Source organism: Malurus melanocephalus, unplaced genomic scaffold (genome assembly GCF_030028575.1).
Source record: "Malurus melanocephalus ecotype Western Australia unplaced genomic scaffold, MMel_1.1 scaffold_66, whole genome shotgun sequence".
Taxonomy (NCBI): Eukaryota; Metazoa; Chordata; class Aves; order Passeriformes; family Maluridae; genus Malurus; species Malurus melanocephalus.
The window spans coordinates 2,312,557-2,328,960 of NW_026623298.1; the positions used below are offsets into that span (position 1 = coordinate 2,312,557).

Below are 16,404 nucleotides of genomic sequence, written 5' to 3' on the forward strand. Positions count from 1 at the left end.
ATACAAGGCTGGCAAGGCCCTCTCATGGCCATTCGAATTTGATAGTGCATCTTCAGTCATGCTCTTTCCTTCAACATGGAAATAATTCCAACTTGAAAAGCTACACAATATGGAGACATAAGAGGCAATTCARTTTGTATGGCAGGATGGAGTCTTTTAACAGCAGTGCCTGCTTCTTCTGAGGAAACCTAGAAAGCAAGACATACCACTAACTGGTCCGTGTGAGCCTTCTCTAAACAAACTCTATATCAAACGAGTAAAATGTCATGGAAAATGGAGTTAAGTTCAAGTTTCTTCTGAAATGCCACTGCTTTTCTGCATCATGATGAAGGAAAGCACTGACCTTCCTTTGATGTGTTGCCTACACAATGGATGCCCCTTGAAAAACAATATATTCTTCTTTCACTCGCTTTTACTGACACAGAAGCTACAATACAGCTGTTAGCTGAACTTCCTCAAGCACTGCAATCYATATATCTTTTTTCACCTCCTGAAAATGCCAAATGTCATACTGACAGCAGAACAAGGAATTCTAGARGAAATTATTTTCCCATTAATTAAAAAATGCCCTGAAGTAAAAACACTGCTTGAATAATATAAAGAGAGAAAAGTATTTGATATGGATAAAGTAGGGGAACGAGTGAATGAACGACAGCAAAAGCTGAAATACTGTAYCATCAGAAAAATATCGGCAATATTCTATGCCAAAAGTTGGGTTTGAAACACCAACACTTGAGCCACTTAAGTTTATTAAYTGAAAGAAGCATTTCTGTGCTGGAAGGGAAGATTTAAAAAAAAATTCGATGGTTTTCTAATTTCTACAACTCTTAAAGATGTGATACAAGAAACTAATTTCTAAAAAAACATTTGATACAATTTGCACGCTTCCTCCAACCTTTACCATACCAGCCCCCCAAGGATGTTTTTGGACTGACCTGGACAAAAGTATGTTTCGTATGTATCCTTGCCTATAGAATCTGGAAAGCCTAGTTTATGRGACCATCGAATTTAGCCCAAATTTTCAGGCATGATGCTTTCACAATATGCAGTATCTTAAAGAACCAGTCAGACAAGTAGTCATTGGTTTAATTTACTGATGATTAAGTCATTTCAGCACAACACAGAAGAGAGCACCATGCCTGTTTGAGAATATTCCCTTCATTTTTACTGGAACACCACCAAAAAGGGTTATGTGCTCCATATGTGTACCAGTCTTTTGTGCCCCCTCTACAGTTTCAGAAAATGCAGGGAAATACTGTGGTTCTAAATGCCATTTAAGCAGCACCCAGATGGGAAAGGAACAAAACCAAAAAGAAACTGATTGAAAAATACTGAAGGGACATGTCAGGGAACTCCTAACAAGAATGGCAAGAGCTAATAATGGATGGTTGGACTGCAGCTCTGCAGCACGGATCAGAAGGGAAGCAGCCTAACAGGACACTGTGTTGAAAAGCAGCTCAGCACTGCAGCTTCTGCCTGGGCCACAAAGCAGTACCTCAACCAAGCTGCCAGGGCTGCTTTGGAAGAGGTTGAACATACCAGAAATCATGGGAGTCCAAAGCTTTTCGGACCCAGAAATCCATTATTCATTTGCAGTCTCAACTCAGGTGTTAGGAAACAGAGCATAAAGGTCTAACACTGGTGACTGTGAAGTCTCACACTTCCCTCCTTAACTTCACAGCTCAACAGCCAATTGTCAAATTTTRGTAACTGATGCTGAACAGCATGCCAAGAYGCTGTTTCCCTAATYTGCTACATCTGAGGAAATTTATGAYGCAGCACATTTTGCTGAAGGTTGAAAAACACGATCTTTCATGATGCTCGAGGCTTCCACAATTCCCCTATGCTCAGAAATTTGGGTCTTCTGCTTTTAACGAAGTTCAGAGACAAATAAATCAAGCCACCATAATAATAATCCTGCGCCTGTGGAGTTTGCAGTCACAAACAAATCTGCTACTGATGATATTACAAACTCAGAAGCAAGCATAAGCAGGCTGCAGCAATTTCAGCCTGTTCTGGTCAAAWATTCAAAAAAACATACATAAACTTGTGTTTTTAATGGAAAAAAATTATTGCTCCAAGTCAACACAGATGTTCTTGCACTCTAAGTATGTTTTGCCATCTATTTTACCTTTTTTTAACTTTTAGTTGCATACAAGACTGATAAGGAATTAAAATAAACGGCAAGAGTACCTCAATTTTGTCTGATCCTGTGAAAAAGAAAACAATCTCTTGTATAAACATGTTGAAAAATTAGCAAAGAAATTAAGTGGGACAATCAGCCCTTCACAGAGTTCTAGCAAATAACAGAAAACTGAGTAAGAGAGCTCCCTTTTGTTTTTTGTAATACCCCTTCTGCAACAAATTCTTTGATATARCACAGGAGCCTGTTGTTACTCATTTATGTGAAAAGAATAACAGAGACACTTTTTATTTCTTCAAGCATAGTTTCTCAGGATCTCTCCTGTACTGGAGCATAAAAGGTTGTGACAAGTTCTYCCCCTCTTCCTTAAATGAATTTGCAAACCAAAACAAACCCCAAGCACAGAAACACCTCCTAAAAAAACAGCTAACTACAAATATTTCTAAGAAAAACTATAATTTGTCACTTGAGTATGTTTATGTGAGACTATCATTTTTCTTCAAATTATAAAARCCCAAATTAAGATAATAATTTTAGAGGACATTCAGCAGAATCCTAAACTTCCTCAGAATTATGCTTCCAAACCARATTTCTTGCCAGGGGTAGAGATATCTGAGGAAGAACAGAAAATATAAGTAGTAGATTGCAGTCGGAAAATGACAGTAGTAGATATTTCAGCTGACTTTTGATCAAGACYGGTATTTAGTATACATCCTATGCAGACATGGAAACCTAAGGTGGCCCAACTTCTTTCARCTATCATTAGCTCATTTACTATAGCAGTTATTGACTATAAACATTCTTTTAAAATCTAACTTTACGGCAGGAGGCACTTAAGGATGGAACACATAATTTGTAACTAATACTAGGCATATCTAGTGCAAAAATTCAATTCACTTGATATGGACTCTTAGGATATGTTGTTTAATGGATTTAACTTTCAATTACTGTTTGGTAACAGGGGGCTATAAMGTGATTTAGAAATAATGAATTAAAATTGATACTTAAAATGAGTTTCTGTTAMATTTCCATTACAACTGCATCAGACTATTAAATGAACAAGTATATGGGCACTGTCTTACAGGCCCTYCCAGACAATATGCTGAATTTAGATGAACTTGMAAATGGGGGATTAACAAGCCTGCAAAAGTCTAAGGAAGTTWAAACAGGAAATTTTATCCCATATTATTATTAAATTTTGTGAAAACAGAAATGTTAATATTTCTCTTCTTTATGAATAATTTACATTATCTGTGTCAAACCAGACACTGGATAATAAACAAAAAGTCCTTGTATCAAATTGCAGTCAGTGAACCAGTACACCAGTTCAGGCTGACAATGTTTGCCCTTCTGGAAGGCAAACAACCAAAATGTTTGAGACCTTACACTAAGGTAAGATCCTAATTCAGACACAAATTTGAAATTTTTTTCTAGTTTCATGATTTTATTTGGCAGACCACCAGTGCTCCCCCTCACCAGACAAAAAAAGGCTTCTGTTGGAATTGGATCCTTATTGAAACACAAAGCATGGATGTGGCTGACTGAATAGTTTATCTACATCTCGTGAACAGACAAATCCATTGAGCCAGATCTGGTTGGGCTGTCAAAAATGCAGACAGCTTTTGTTTTCTTTCAATATAGGTCTAAATGCAAAAGGACAAATCATCTGAAATTTGAAGACAATTAGGGTTATATCTGATGCAAAGCTGAGCAACTGACTTTAATTCTCTGAATAAGAGAAGAAATTTAGAAGTGATGGGAAAGAATAAACATCTGACACATTCTCAATGAGGCTGTGCTTATACTGCTGGCAATCAGCTGTTTTATCTGAGTAGTTTTATTCTGAGCAGAATATTCTGCTTTCAGAACATTGGCATAAGTCCAGCAAAACTATGGAAGACCGCAGTCAGAATATTTTGATGAATCCTTGTAAAAGCGAATTAGAAATTTGAATTTAGTTTTCACATGAAACACTTGAACAAGCTGAGCTGGATAAATGCAGGACTGCACATACATGGAGACTGCACWGACTGACAGGGTCCCACAAGAATGAGCTGAGGCACTTCAGAGAGGTTGTCGGAAACAGAAGTGAACTAGTAGTATTCCTGTGAGCTGGGCTACAACTGTTCTGCATGTAAGAGAGAATTTACTGCAGTATCAACTATCCATCATGAATGCTGAGCCTTCAGTTTTCATGAATCAAACCCAAAATGGTTTCCTGTCCTTCCATTAGTAATCCATTAGCTGGTATTCACCTCAAGGAGCAAACTTTCACATCCATGCCAATCCCACRAGCACCCAACAGAAAATCAACTAAACATTTCTTATGAGTAGTGCCAACTTGTTCCCACTGTCCAGCTACATCCCTAAAGTTAGGAGCAATGACAAAAATARGCATTTAGGAGGCAAGAAAAAGTTAGTACCTGTAACTCACTGCAGTGAATTTTTGATGTTAAAAGAATTATCAGCATTTTGTRCCATATGAAATATTTACCATAATAAATCAGAGCTGCATAAAATATTGGAAATGCACTTTCCCGACTTGTCTACAGTGAAGAATACATACAAAACCAAAATACTGTCAATAAAAAAAATTAAAATTGAACAAGTATACTTCTTTGGGAGCATTACCTCACATGCTTCTGAATCATGAAAAACTTAAAAAAAAAAAACAAACCAAAACCAGAAAGGTGCACTGTGGGATGATTAGTAGCTGGTAAGCAACTGAGAACAGCAATGTCAAAGCTGCAGAAACGGAGTGATGAGGCAGGTAAGGCTGACAAACTTACTCTGAAGCTGTGGCTGAGGCTGCTGGAAGGAAAGGGGCTGTCCGAACACAAATGGACTGTGGACTAGGGAAGAGGGAGGTTTTGCAGCTTGATCAAAGATGGAAGGAGCTGGGAGATTTGGCCGTGACTGAATGGAATTCAGTATGGCACTCAGTTGGTCACCTGTAGTGGGCAAAACAGTCAAAACTACAACCTGTTACCTGTCATTCTCCAGAAAGGCAGAGTAAAATGGTACTCAATTAAAATTTAAATGATGACAACAGAGAAAGCTCATAAATCTCATTTAGCCACATACAACTATGGTTGTGGCTAAACATGAAAATCTCACTCCATGCATGGCAATAAAATGACTGGCTTTTAAGGATCAGGGATATTTTACTGCAATTATTTTAAACATTTCAAAATAGAGATTTATATTTGCCTTGCTAAAAAATGAAGAGCAGCCAAAGAAAAAACAGAAACCCCTAGCATTTACAAGAATACACACATGCAACAATACATGCAGAAAAAAGATTAGAAAAACTGATGAGAAGGGAAAGCTAACATGTAATTAGGCTTTGGCAAATGTATTTCTGTGCCAATGCTTCGGTAAATATTTGCTCATTTTTGCAAATATCCTTCAAAGTATTCTGTCAAGCTGTTTTTCAAGGTCAGATTGAAGGTAATTTAAAAAATCCGTAAGTACCACTTAGGAGCTGGAACTAGTTTTCGGAAGAACTATCTACATTTGTTGTGAGGCAAATRAAGGCCTTCAAAAAACTAACATGTTAAAAACTGAGTTTTAATTTCTGAAAGCCAATTTTTAAAAACTCTGTGTGAGCATTAGAAATACATGACGCCTCAGTAAAAAGGCCACACAATGTTGTAACTTGAAGTATACTTAATAATATGAGGTAGGAGACACCAAGATTTTGAGAGAAGCTCTGATTTAAACCATCACCAATGACTAACAATGTCACTTTATTCTGCAAATTCCTGTTATTTTGACAGCACTGTAGAAAGCCTAATAAAATAAATTTAGCAGCTAATGCAGAATTTACAACTCGCAGAATTTGCAACACTTTTAGATGATTATCAATTGTCTTTTAAAGGAATTAGAGAAAGCACAGGGTTTGATACAKTCACTGGTCTACCTAAGAAGTCCAAGGTTAAATTTATTTCCTTGATATTTTGGGTGAAAAAATAAGAAGACAAAATTACCAGAAAACAGCTGGAATGCTCTTCTAAATAATAATCTATAAGAATCAATAAATCAATTTTCTATCACTGTTTTGGAGGTAGCATACGTAAAACCAACTGGAATCTGTACTTCAGTAGCTATCATTCCTGCCTTAAAAACCTAGAAGTGATTGAACAACCTCGTCTAKGGGCTTTGGACCTRGATGATCTCTRAGGTCCCTTCCAACCCCAGCCATTCTGTGATTYAGATGTTTGACAAACWATTCTTAAAAGCAACATGCCTAACTCCTAAAATGAATAATTATTTTAAAGGGAAGAACGTCTGAGAAGTGGTTGAAAGTCATCTGCCCACAATATTCAGATATGGAGGTGGGTAGGGCCAATCTTGGGGAATATTAAAATCTTGCCTGTAACAYAGGCAGCTGGAAGAGAGAAGACAYAGCTAAAKAAACAGATTCATTGGGGGASTCATGTCTTCCGTCTTGCAGGTAAYACTGTAAAAACACAGACGTATTATGGGGATCTTTACATTTGATTAGTCATTTAACACTCTTGGATGGGACTGAATTTCCATTGAGACTAAGGCATCCCTATAGAAGTACTTTTAACAAGCAGACACTTCCAAAAGAAGTGCTTCATTCAGAAATTCCCCTTAGAGACTGTGCTTGTGCCTTCCATTTTTTATTTTTCACAAAACTCTARGTTTCTTAGACCTAAGAATACAGAAAGTCTGCATATAAAGTAATGGTACRGCCGAAGAATTCTATTTTTGGGAAAGTAAGACCATTACTTTCTCAATATAGCTACCAACAACTCTCTGCTCTTGGGCAATTCAGAAGGAAATACAGTACACAGAATGAATAAAGCCATGTAGCTGAGTTGTTCTTTCACACTAAACAGCACAGCTTGATGGTATGTTGAGAAAATAATGCATACAAAATTGTACGGAATTCAATGTCAGGAGTAGCTTCCAAACTTTCTGTAACTGTATTATCCCAAAGGAACACCTCTGAAACTGCTTAAGGTATAGTAAAGAGAATCAAAATATCTTCAGAAACCAGGATGCCTGTCAACATAGCATATCCATCTCTATGATTTTCTGTTTGGACAACACAGAAAAAAAAGTCTTAATAAGCTTCTGCAGAAAAGGTAACAGAGAATATTTTTGCGTTATTACACAATTGATATTGAGAGACAAGCCATAAACCTCACATCTTAAATACATGTACTTCTGTGATTCCACCATTACTCTGAAATGAGTATGGATGAACTGGGAAAAGAAGGTTTAAAAGGCTCTATAAAACAAAAGGAAAATGCTTCAACTTTTCCAGCCTTTGTACAAAAAGAGTTTCCTATAACAATGCATGGGCAAGTAAGAACCACTCTCTACAGAGTAAACCACTGTGAAATGATACAGAACTATTTCATGTTGCGACACTAACAGACTAGACTATTTAAGAGTAATTGTTTTCCTAATCTTCTCGCCTTTAGGAGAGTCTTAATTTATTTTAATTAAGAGACCACAAGTAAGTATATGCTGATGTTAARAAACACATGCACACCTTAGGCCCCTATTTGTAGTGGCATAGAAAGAGAATAGTGATATAAGAATACTGTAGCAGAGCTCCATGTTTCAGGCATATTTCTCAAGAACATCTGCCTCAATGAAAGTCCCTTCTGTATTATAAATCACCTAGAACTAATCAAGAAATGAACAGAAGGCATGCAGATGGAGTTAATTYTGATAGCTGTTATATATATATTTAGATCTTGCCAACAAAATAAACCATGATTAAAAGAAACCATTATTTTATGTCAGTAAAATTAACTAGATTTTATTTCCCAGCAGTTGTAACTGGTGTCTAAGTGACTGAAAGGAAACTTGAATTTTACAACTTTTTTAAAAATTTCACAACAAATCTTAAATGGCATGTTTTATCTTGTCAACCCATTAAATGAACTTTAAAAATTACCAAGATAGATGATAAACATTTCTGGACTTTTTAAAACATGCATTTTCTAAATCAAACCATTTTCTAATTTTGTTTTCTAAGTATGTATTTTTCATTTCAGCAACTCAAGAAATCCGCAACTAACTTCCAAACCTTCGATGACCCTTTTTATACAGAATACTTAGACTGAGTGAAACTAAAGCAGAGAAAAAAGCAATTTTAACACTTTGCAAGTCATTCTACTACTGCTTTGGAGAAGACCTGTGGTGCCTAAAAAAGCAAAAATAAGTAATAAAATATAAGCAAAGATAAATTTATTTTCTTAAAGTATGAGTGTAAGAACATACCTTTGTTATTTCCAAGGCCATAATCAAACCCTTGTCCATTACTACAGCTTGTTCCCTTACTGAAAGCTTGTATTGAAAAAGGACTTGGGGGAGGAGTCTGCACATTTTGATCTAGAAGGACTTGCTCTGTAAAAAACAACACATCACTTTGGAGTTAGACCTCTCAGCAACTTATTACATTAGAAAGATGAGTCACAAAGCAAAACAGTGATATTTATTTACACCCAGAGTACTCTTCCTCTCAACTAAATTCCCTTCAAAAAACCTCGTATCTGTTCTTCAGAGCGCATGCTCTGAAAATATAAAGACAAATGACTTAATAGCATGTAGACTTTTTTGTCTGACTGAGTTGTTGCCAGCTTTGCCATTATTTTTTCCAGTAACACCATTCAGCAGTGTTTATTCGTTGGATAGCAATTGTTAAAATTCCTTTGACAAAGCAAGGTGGGGAAAGAATAGYTGTCAGAGTGGCAAACTTGGAGCCAATAAAAATTTAACTGTGGCTAGCCATGGGACACAAGAAGATTTTTCCCTGAAAGATTTGAATTTGGACATATTACTGTAATTTTGTTTTCTGTAGGACACTAAAGAAACAGCCCAAACTAACCAGGAATATTTAACAATATTAAAACCAACAGTAGAACTAAAATAAATGAGACAGAATCCACTTGACTATTTAGATTTACAGAGAAATTACTGACTTAATGTGGTCAGAAATACCATTCTAACTGATGATATCTAAGAAAGCATTCAGAAGAAATATGCAGGTTTAAAAGCTCAAGCTGGCACCTTCAATTTTTTTTTCTTGTAAATGCACAAAAATTAACATGGATTAAACAAAAAAAAGTCACAGGGCTTCTAAAAGTATTTTTTTTTAAATTGCATTTCAGAACAAAACTGCATTTCAGTGCACATTCTCTGTCAGTGGGTACTCTAGATCTTAGTATATGTAGCACTGTAGTTGGATATCTGCCTACAGATCAAGCTATACAGCATGGCTCTGAGAGAAATCCTACTTCATTATGGGAAATTAATTATAATTTTATTAAATAATGAAAATGTGATTGTAATGTGAAAGATTATACTATTTATGGATAAAAAAATAGACATTTGTAGATCTAGCTGGAACTCAGGTAGATCTTTATTATTTTCCTCTGGCAAAAGCATTGAAACTGATGATAAATTATTTCTAAATGATTTCATGGCAAATAAAAAAAAACAGTTTAAAACAACCTTCAGATATGGCTTGAGTGCATTAAGTTTTACATGGTACTGAGGTGGACTAGGAACACAGAACAGGTTGAAAAATCTCAGTAGCTGCACTGACAACAGTTACACTACTTTAGCTAGATGCACAAGAAATATCCATGTTCACCCTACCTACAAAAAGAGCCTCATCTAGAAAAAATTAAAAACAGGTATATTGAGGCCTAGGATGCATGTCATGAAGTTTCTAAGATGGTATTCCTATGAGCTGTATTGTAAAAGTCCTACCATAGTTTTGCTGTCAAAGCCTAGAGCTCGCACTTGGGTTTTTCTRTAGAGCAATGATATATTTGAAGATGCCCTTCAGTAACAGCACRTTAAGTATCATGAATCTGAAGACACACCTTCAAACAAGGGTCTTGTTTAAATTCTTCCTGAATTGGGAATTCTTTCTTAGAGCACACAAATACTTTGAGAAATTTAAGAAAATACAAAATCAAATGATAAATCATATATGAAATGATACATACTGAAGGTGAAAATACTACTTAAAAATGCAAAATATTGTCAAGTTGCTTAAATATATTTCTCAAAATAGGCATTCTTGAATGGAAATTTTTGAACACTGCTCTATTTTTTATTTCAGAGATCATTTTCTACTGGAAAAGCAAACAACTCCATATCAAAATAGAAAACAATGAATTTATCAACCCTATTATTCAATATATGTGCTTTTAGCAATAAAGTACTGTTTCAATTCACAATGATTTAGTTTCGAAAATCTACCTGGACTCTTCAGGCACCTCAGAACTTGACATTAGCAGACACATAGATGTGAAAATAGAAAAGCTATGACTTCAAAAGAAGTGTTTGAAGTATTATGTAAACACTCAGATATTTTATGAAAACCTCTTCATTATTCCTCTTCTTTGCAGAAGATTTTATACCCAAACGTCAAGCCACAACAGTCTGATGAAAATWCTTATGTATTAGCAAGGAATTACTTTGTTCCAATACAGTAACGTGATAATTGTCAGAGTATCTATACGCTAACGAATCTTGGCTCAAATGTCAAAACCAGAAAAATGGCAAACAGTCTGTTAAAAAGAACAAATAAGAGGCTGACAATAACTGCAACCTGAAAACACAGGCAGAACATGACTGCTGAGGTCAAAGCTTTTCATGAAGACACATTTTGGAAAACAGATGCATAAAAATTAACTCCACAGCTAAAGGGAAAAAAGATGGTTAAAACTGTTATCCGTAACTTTAGCTGGTAAAGAACAAATCATGGAGAAATATTTTAACTGTTCTTTTAAAAAATCGTTTAAAGAATGGTTATAAACATTCAAGTCTGACTGTACAATGTAACTCAAATGAAAAAGCAAACGCTAACATTATACCTGTTCAAAACTCAGATCCTTCTTTTTTTCTCCTACTTAGAATGCTTTTTTTTAAAGCTAATTAAAAAAATRAAACAAAACAACCACTTGCCATCTTCGTGTCGGAGGTACTGGTTTCCACCTCTGTCTCTAGCTAATGACCATGCCTCCCCTTCATCACTTTCACAGAACTCTACCATGCTGTTCTTATCCATTTGCACCCACGTACCTTCTGAATTAGTCACCTGATGCACACACAAAAAAGCAAAATTTATTGACCTTTCAAATAATTCAGTAGTACGATTTAGCAACTAACAATATCTGGAAAACACATTCCATTTCAATCTTTATATTACAAAGGAAATGATAAAAAAAAAGTTTCTTAAATTAAGGCCACAGGCTGAGGCAGACCGAAGTACCAAACCTATTTATGGCATATTWACATTAAGGAGTAATTCTAAAAATTTTAGACCTGTTTATATTCGGAAGAAGCAAAATACCAACACCACTACTTTAGAACATCCAAATAAATCAAAATAAAAACTTGAGGGATGCAGTCACCAAGATATACCTTCTAAACAGTGGTGGCAACAGGAGAATTATAATACCAAGATATACATGAAAAGTTTTTATGAGTWTTAATTTTGCTCCTGATATTAYATTTAGGAAATAGCATGACACACTTCATCCTTAAGCCCTTCTTAACCATAAGACACCACAAGTGGACAACCCGGAATAGTAACAATAGTTCAGCAGCTAAACAAATTAATGTAATTAATACAGAGAAACACAAGAATTTGTTAAATGGTTAAGTCCTAGGAAAACATTTTGTCAATGAAACAAAATTCTTTCAAAGAATATGACAATAAAGTAGAACAAGAAACACCGTTTTGTAAGGAATACCGTAACAGAAATATAGAAGCAAGCACACTTAATTACAGTGCAATTTTAACATTATTCCAATCAATGCAAAAAGGCAAAAGACATAAYTGCATTAGTACTTAGAATACAAACCAGGTTCAAAGGTCAGTATTTATCATGAGGAGGGGAAAAGCAAACCTGTAGAAAGGCAGATTCTTTTGTTGTGTTTACTACTGTTATATACTGGTATCTATGAAGATATGAACTGAAGCTACAAGGATCCATACCTCGCCCACTGCCTTGACTTTGTTTCCCAGAACTAACATTCCAATTGGGATACCTCTAAGGTTAGGGCAGCTTCTGATGTTGTGACCTGATGGGCCAGTCTTCACTACCTTGTACACTCCAGGTCCACCTCGAAGGAATGGCAAATCTTGCTCTTGCATCACTGCTTCCTGTGGGCAGTGTGAATTTAGGTCTTTGAAAAAATCATCAGCATTAGACCTAGATTCCTGAGAAATTTAAAAAAAAGGCAAAACAAAATAAAGCCTATTAATACCACCTTTAAACTACTGAAATAAGAAATACTTACTTCAAGATTACAAAAGGTAAAATTCATATCTAAAAGAGATCCTAGTTACATTGCTAATTTTTGTGTGCAATGCTAAACAACTAATTACTACTAAACTGCACATTAATTGAATTACTCCTGACATTACTCTTAAAGCAAAAGTGGTATAAATGTAACCATTTATATAAAAGTTACAGCTGATATCTAACATTAGAAAAATTATTTCATCTAAATGCTTTCACTAGGCATTCATCCTTGCTGACAATTCTCATTACAAACACTTGTTCTTCCTACTCTATTTGTGAAATTTTGTTAAAGTCTGGGGCTATGTAAAGGGAATTTGAATATTATCTCTCTATATATGACATGCTTGTTTTTTTGATTTCACATTTAGAATATATTGTTAATTTAGAGCCAAGGCAAAATTATGACAATAAGGAACAGCAATGCCATAGACTTTAAATGCACATGTAAGTATTAGTGCATATTTATTGTTTCCACAAAGACAATAAAAAAGACCTGCAAATTTATTCCACCTCACAGTATTTCCAGATGAAATATATATCCAAGTCTGAAGCAAGAAAACACTTTGAGGTTCTTACCAAGAAAAAATGGTAGTTATTAAAAAGAGAGAAAAATTAGCATAGATTTTTCAGTCGCCCACAGCTTAACAAAAAGCATTTTGTACAAAATTATCTGACAGATGGGAGCAACATTCGGAAGAATGCAAGTAAAAAGCAGGAGCAATTTCTATTATCCTCTTGAGTCATAGGTGCTTTTAAAGGAGCATTTTAAAGTTACAAACTACATAATGTCCTACTGGATGAAGCCAATGGTTCACCTCATTCCAGTCTATTGTGCTCAGCAACAGGAGATGCTCTTTAGAAGCAGCATAAACACCTTTATTAGTGGTCTGTCCCTAATACACCAACAGCATTTAAAAACTTTTTATTATGGATGTTACACCCTATTTTCTTTAGTGTTTATTTATTAATCTGATTTCTCTAAATTTAAATTTCTTCCTACTTTCTGCCTTCACAATCTTCTGCAACAACACCTTCCAGGACTTCCCTTCCTGCTGTGTGAAAGAATACTTTCTTTTGTCAGATTTGAACCAAACWTCTGGTTATGTTATTTCCTTTTAAATTAATGCAATTTTCTCTCATCTTTTTTAATTATCATATTTAGAGCAATTTTGGTGTGGAAGTCTGTGCACRATGTCCAGATGAATACAGCAGTTTTTTTCAAGAAGCTTTTATACAAAAATGATTCTGTTATGTAAATACGTAACTTACAACGCAAGTTAATGCAAGCTGAGGTAAACTGGTTTGAGGGGGAAAAAAAAAAGACAATTTAAACAGAGTTCAGATCTTGACATAATGAAKTTTGTTGTTCTGGGGAAAAAGATTCAGTGACAAAGAAGTTTTAAAATCTCTATAACAAAATGTACAGCACATTATCATCTTCATTACSAAGTTCATACAAAAAAACATGGATCTCAAAACATTGCACAACTGGTATTAAGACAAACACTTGTACAGTTAATTTAAACAGTATAATGTTCCTATAATTACATAGTTTTATAAAAACATTAAGAATGGGCAGAGTATTTGTTAAATATCTGTGGCTTTACTCATACAAATATCACTGCATTATGTGCTGCAACTTCATGTGGAGCCTCCAATGACAGAACAAAAATTACCAGTAAATTCTGCACTAAGGGAGAATGACAGACTTGTTATGTTACTAGGCCATATTTCTGAATTTCTAATTGGTTTGTAAGAAAGGTAGAGTGCTACTTATGAATTAATAAAACTTCAATAATCTGCCCTTGTATTTTTTTCTCATCTTAAAAGAAAGAGAGACAGACACAGCACTCAAGGCAAATCTGCTATTTCCTTTAAAAATAATTCACAGTAAAACAGACTTCAAAGAATAGTTAGCATAAAGTTGAGTCATAAGGTGCATTCTGAAAACATGAGATATAGTGTGACTGTTCCTGTAGTTTAACTCACCTTAGGGGGTAAAGCTTTGGAAGTCCATGAAAAAAAGTCCAAATCCCTTACTCCTTGGCTAGCATTAAAGACATTCTGAGCAACAAAGTTTGAAAAAAAAAAGACATATATCAACAAAGAAATGGGAACGAAGAAATATCGGAGGAAGAAGCTCAAGGTACTACAATGCAAACTTTCTCCTGAAGTAAATTTAGTGGTAGAATGTTTTGCAAAAGGGAAAAGTTTTGTTTTCCTAATCAAGTCACCTGAGTCCATTGCTCACGATGGCAAATCATTCATTACACAGAAACAGTTTAGTATGTCAAAAGCTCAAAATGGATGTAGTGTGTCATGCCATTTACTGAAATTAAGAGCCAGACATTTCTTATAAAGCTTGAGACTTCAAGCACAGAAAAATCCCATATTTCTGTTACAAAGAAACAGTAGTTGATCCCATCACAAACCACTTTTCTAGCAGGACAGTCTCCTATTCTGAAAGATGATTTCAGTTAGTGCAGGACAGTGCACCTGGAATTTTAGTYACCAAGTCAGAACCAAGAAGATGTAGAAGGGCTAAGCTCACTGTTGCTGAAAGCAGTTCACTTGCACACAATGATTTCACCAATTTGCACATCAAAATCATACTCTTTGCTGGAGACAAAAATTTCAGTGCCATACAGAGAAGAGCTGCTAAGATTCCATTAGTTACATACAATGCATTTACTATTTTATTCTGAATAATCACAAACCAAATACAGCTGTCAGAGAGATGCCACTAATTTTATAATCAATTGCCCACACTATAGAAATAAGCACTGCTGGTCCGTGTAATTTTTCCTCCCACAAATCAGGGAGGACAGCATTTTTTAATCACTGGAAAACATGAAAAAGAAGCCATCTTTTTTTCCATAAGTTTCTACACATTTCAAAGAAATTGTCACTGTTCCTGTTAAATGCAAGAATAGTGTGCATGTATATACATTATATACATATATATATATAGAGCAATGCTTATAGTTATGATGGAATCCTTTGACAAAGCACCTATTTCATCTACATGAACAGAACTMTCAAAATGTAATTTCCTATCCCATCCTGATACAGAAACCAAATGAAATCCCTGCTCAGCAGCCACATTAATATTTAACAGTAGTTAAGGCAGTAAATCCTTTCAGGCAGAAACAAGTACAAAACATCTTTGGCATGCCTCATCTGTATTCCTTGARAAAGCACTAACAGTCTAAAAGTAAGTAAATCTACTCTTTTATCACATGATAGAAGCAGATCATCTACTATATACTGCTTGCAAACATTGAGTTTCAGTAATACAAATGATTCCCCATTTCGACAAAAAGAGGCAAACTGCCAAATCACCAGCACTTCTGTAGAATTGAGTACCTTTACCCAGAATTGAAGGAGGCAGCAATGCACTAGAGATGCMTACTTTGGGGTATTGGGGAAGGTGTTAGACAGGAAGATTAGCAAAGTAAAGGTTTATCAATGTGGCATAAAACTATGGCAACTAAAAAAAAAGCCATCATTTGCCTGATGACTGTACTTCATAGGAACCCAACCTACTTACATGGTCTCATTATACTACTTTGCAGCATATCTCCTAATCTCTGATGGACTTCCACTCAGAAACATGAACCACCCRCACCTAAAACATCTAAGTATCATTTCAAAGATCTATTTTTCTCCATCATACAGCTCTATGTGCAAAACATACAAGGGAAACCAACAGCAGTGAAACAGGACCAGCTGGCTTAGAAATACCAAGAAGATCAAACTAGMAGCTCTCCTCTGCTCTGAGAGCTTGAGAACTTCCTGGCTATTGTAACACTGTATACCACTTTAGATAAATAGATCAGGCATCTATTTGAGAAATGAGTTTGCATTCTGAAAAAACTACAGGACAGAAACCTTGTATTTAGTCCTTATACTACCATCTATAGATTTAGTTAATGCTTTCATTCAAGA

General features: G+C 35.2%; 1 protein-coding gene across 15 annotated transcripts in view; it reads right to left on the reverse strand.

Annotated features, from left to right (window-relative positions):
- Window positions 1-16,404, reverse strand: part of MYCBP2 (MYC binding protein 2) — a 168,462-nt gene that overhangs the window by 34,545 nt on the left and 117,513 nt on the right. For 8 of the 15 annotated variants that reach the window (XM_057366511.1, XM_057366497.1, XM_057366505.1 and 5 more), the window contains 5 exons: window positions 14,446-14,520; window positions 12,147-12,371; window positions 11,111-11,243; window positions 8,411-8,536; window positions 4,933-5,094 (listed from right to left, as the gene is read on the reverse strand). In XM_057366511.1, the coding sequence (XP_057222494.1) occupies window positions 4,933-5,094; window positions 8,411-8,536; window positions 11,111-11,243; window positions 12,147-12,371; window positions 14,446-14,520 (721 nt within the window). The remainder of the gene's footprint in view (window positions 1-4,932; window positions 5,095-8,410; window positions 8,537-11,110; window positions 11,244-12,146; window positions 12,372-14,445; window positions 14,521-16,404) is intronic. The other 7 variants (XM_057366507.1, XM_057366499.1, XM_057366508.1 and 4 more) reach the window with 5 other exon arrangements.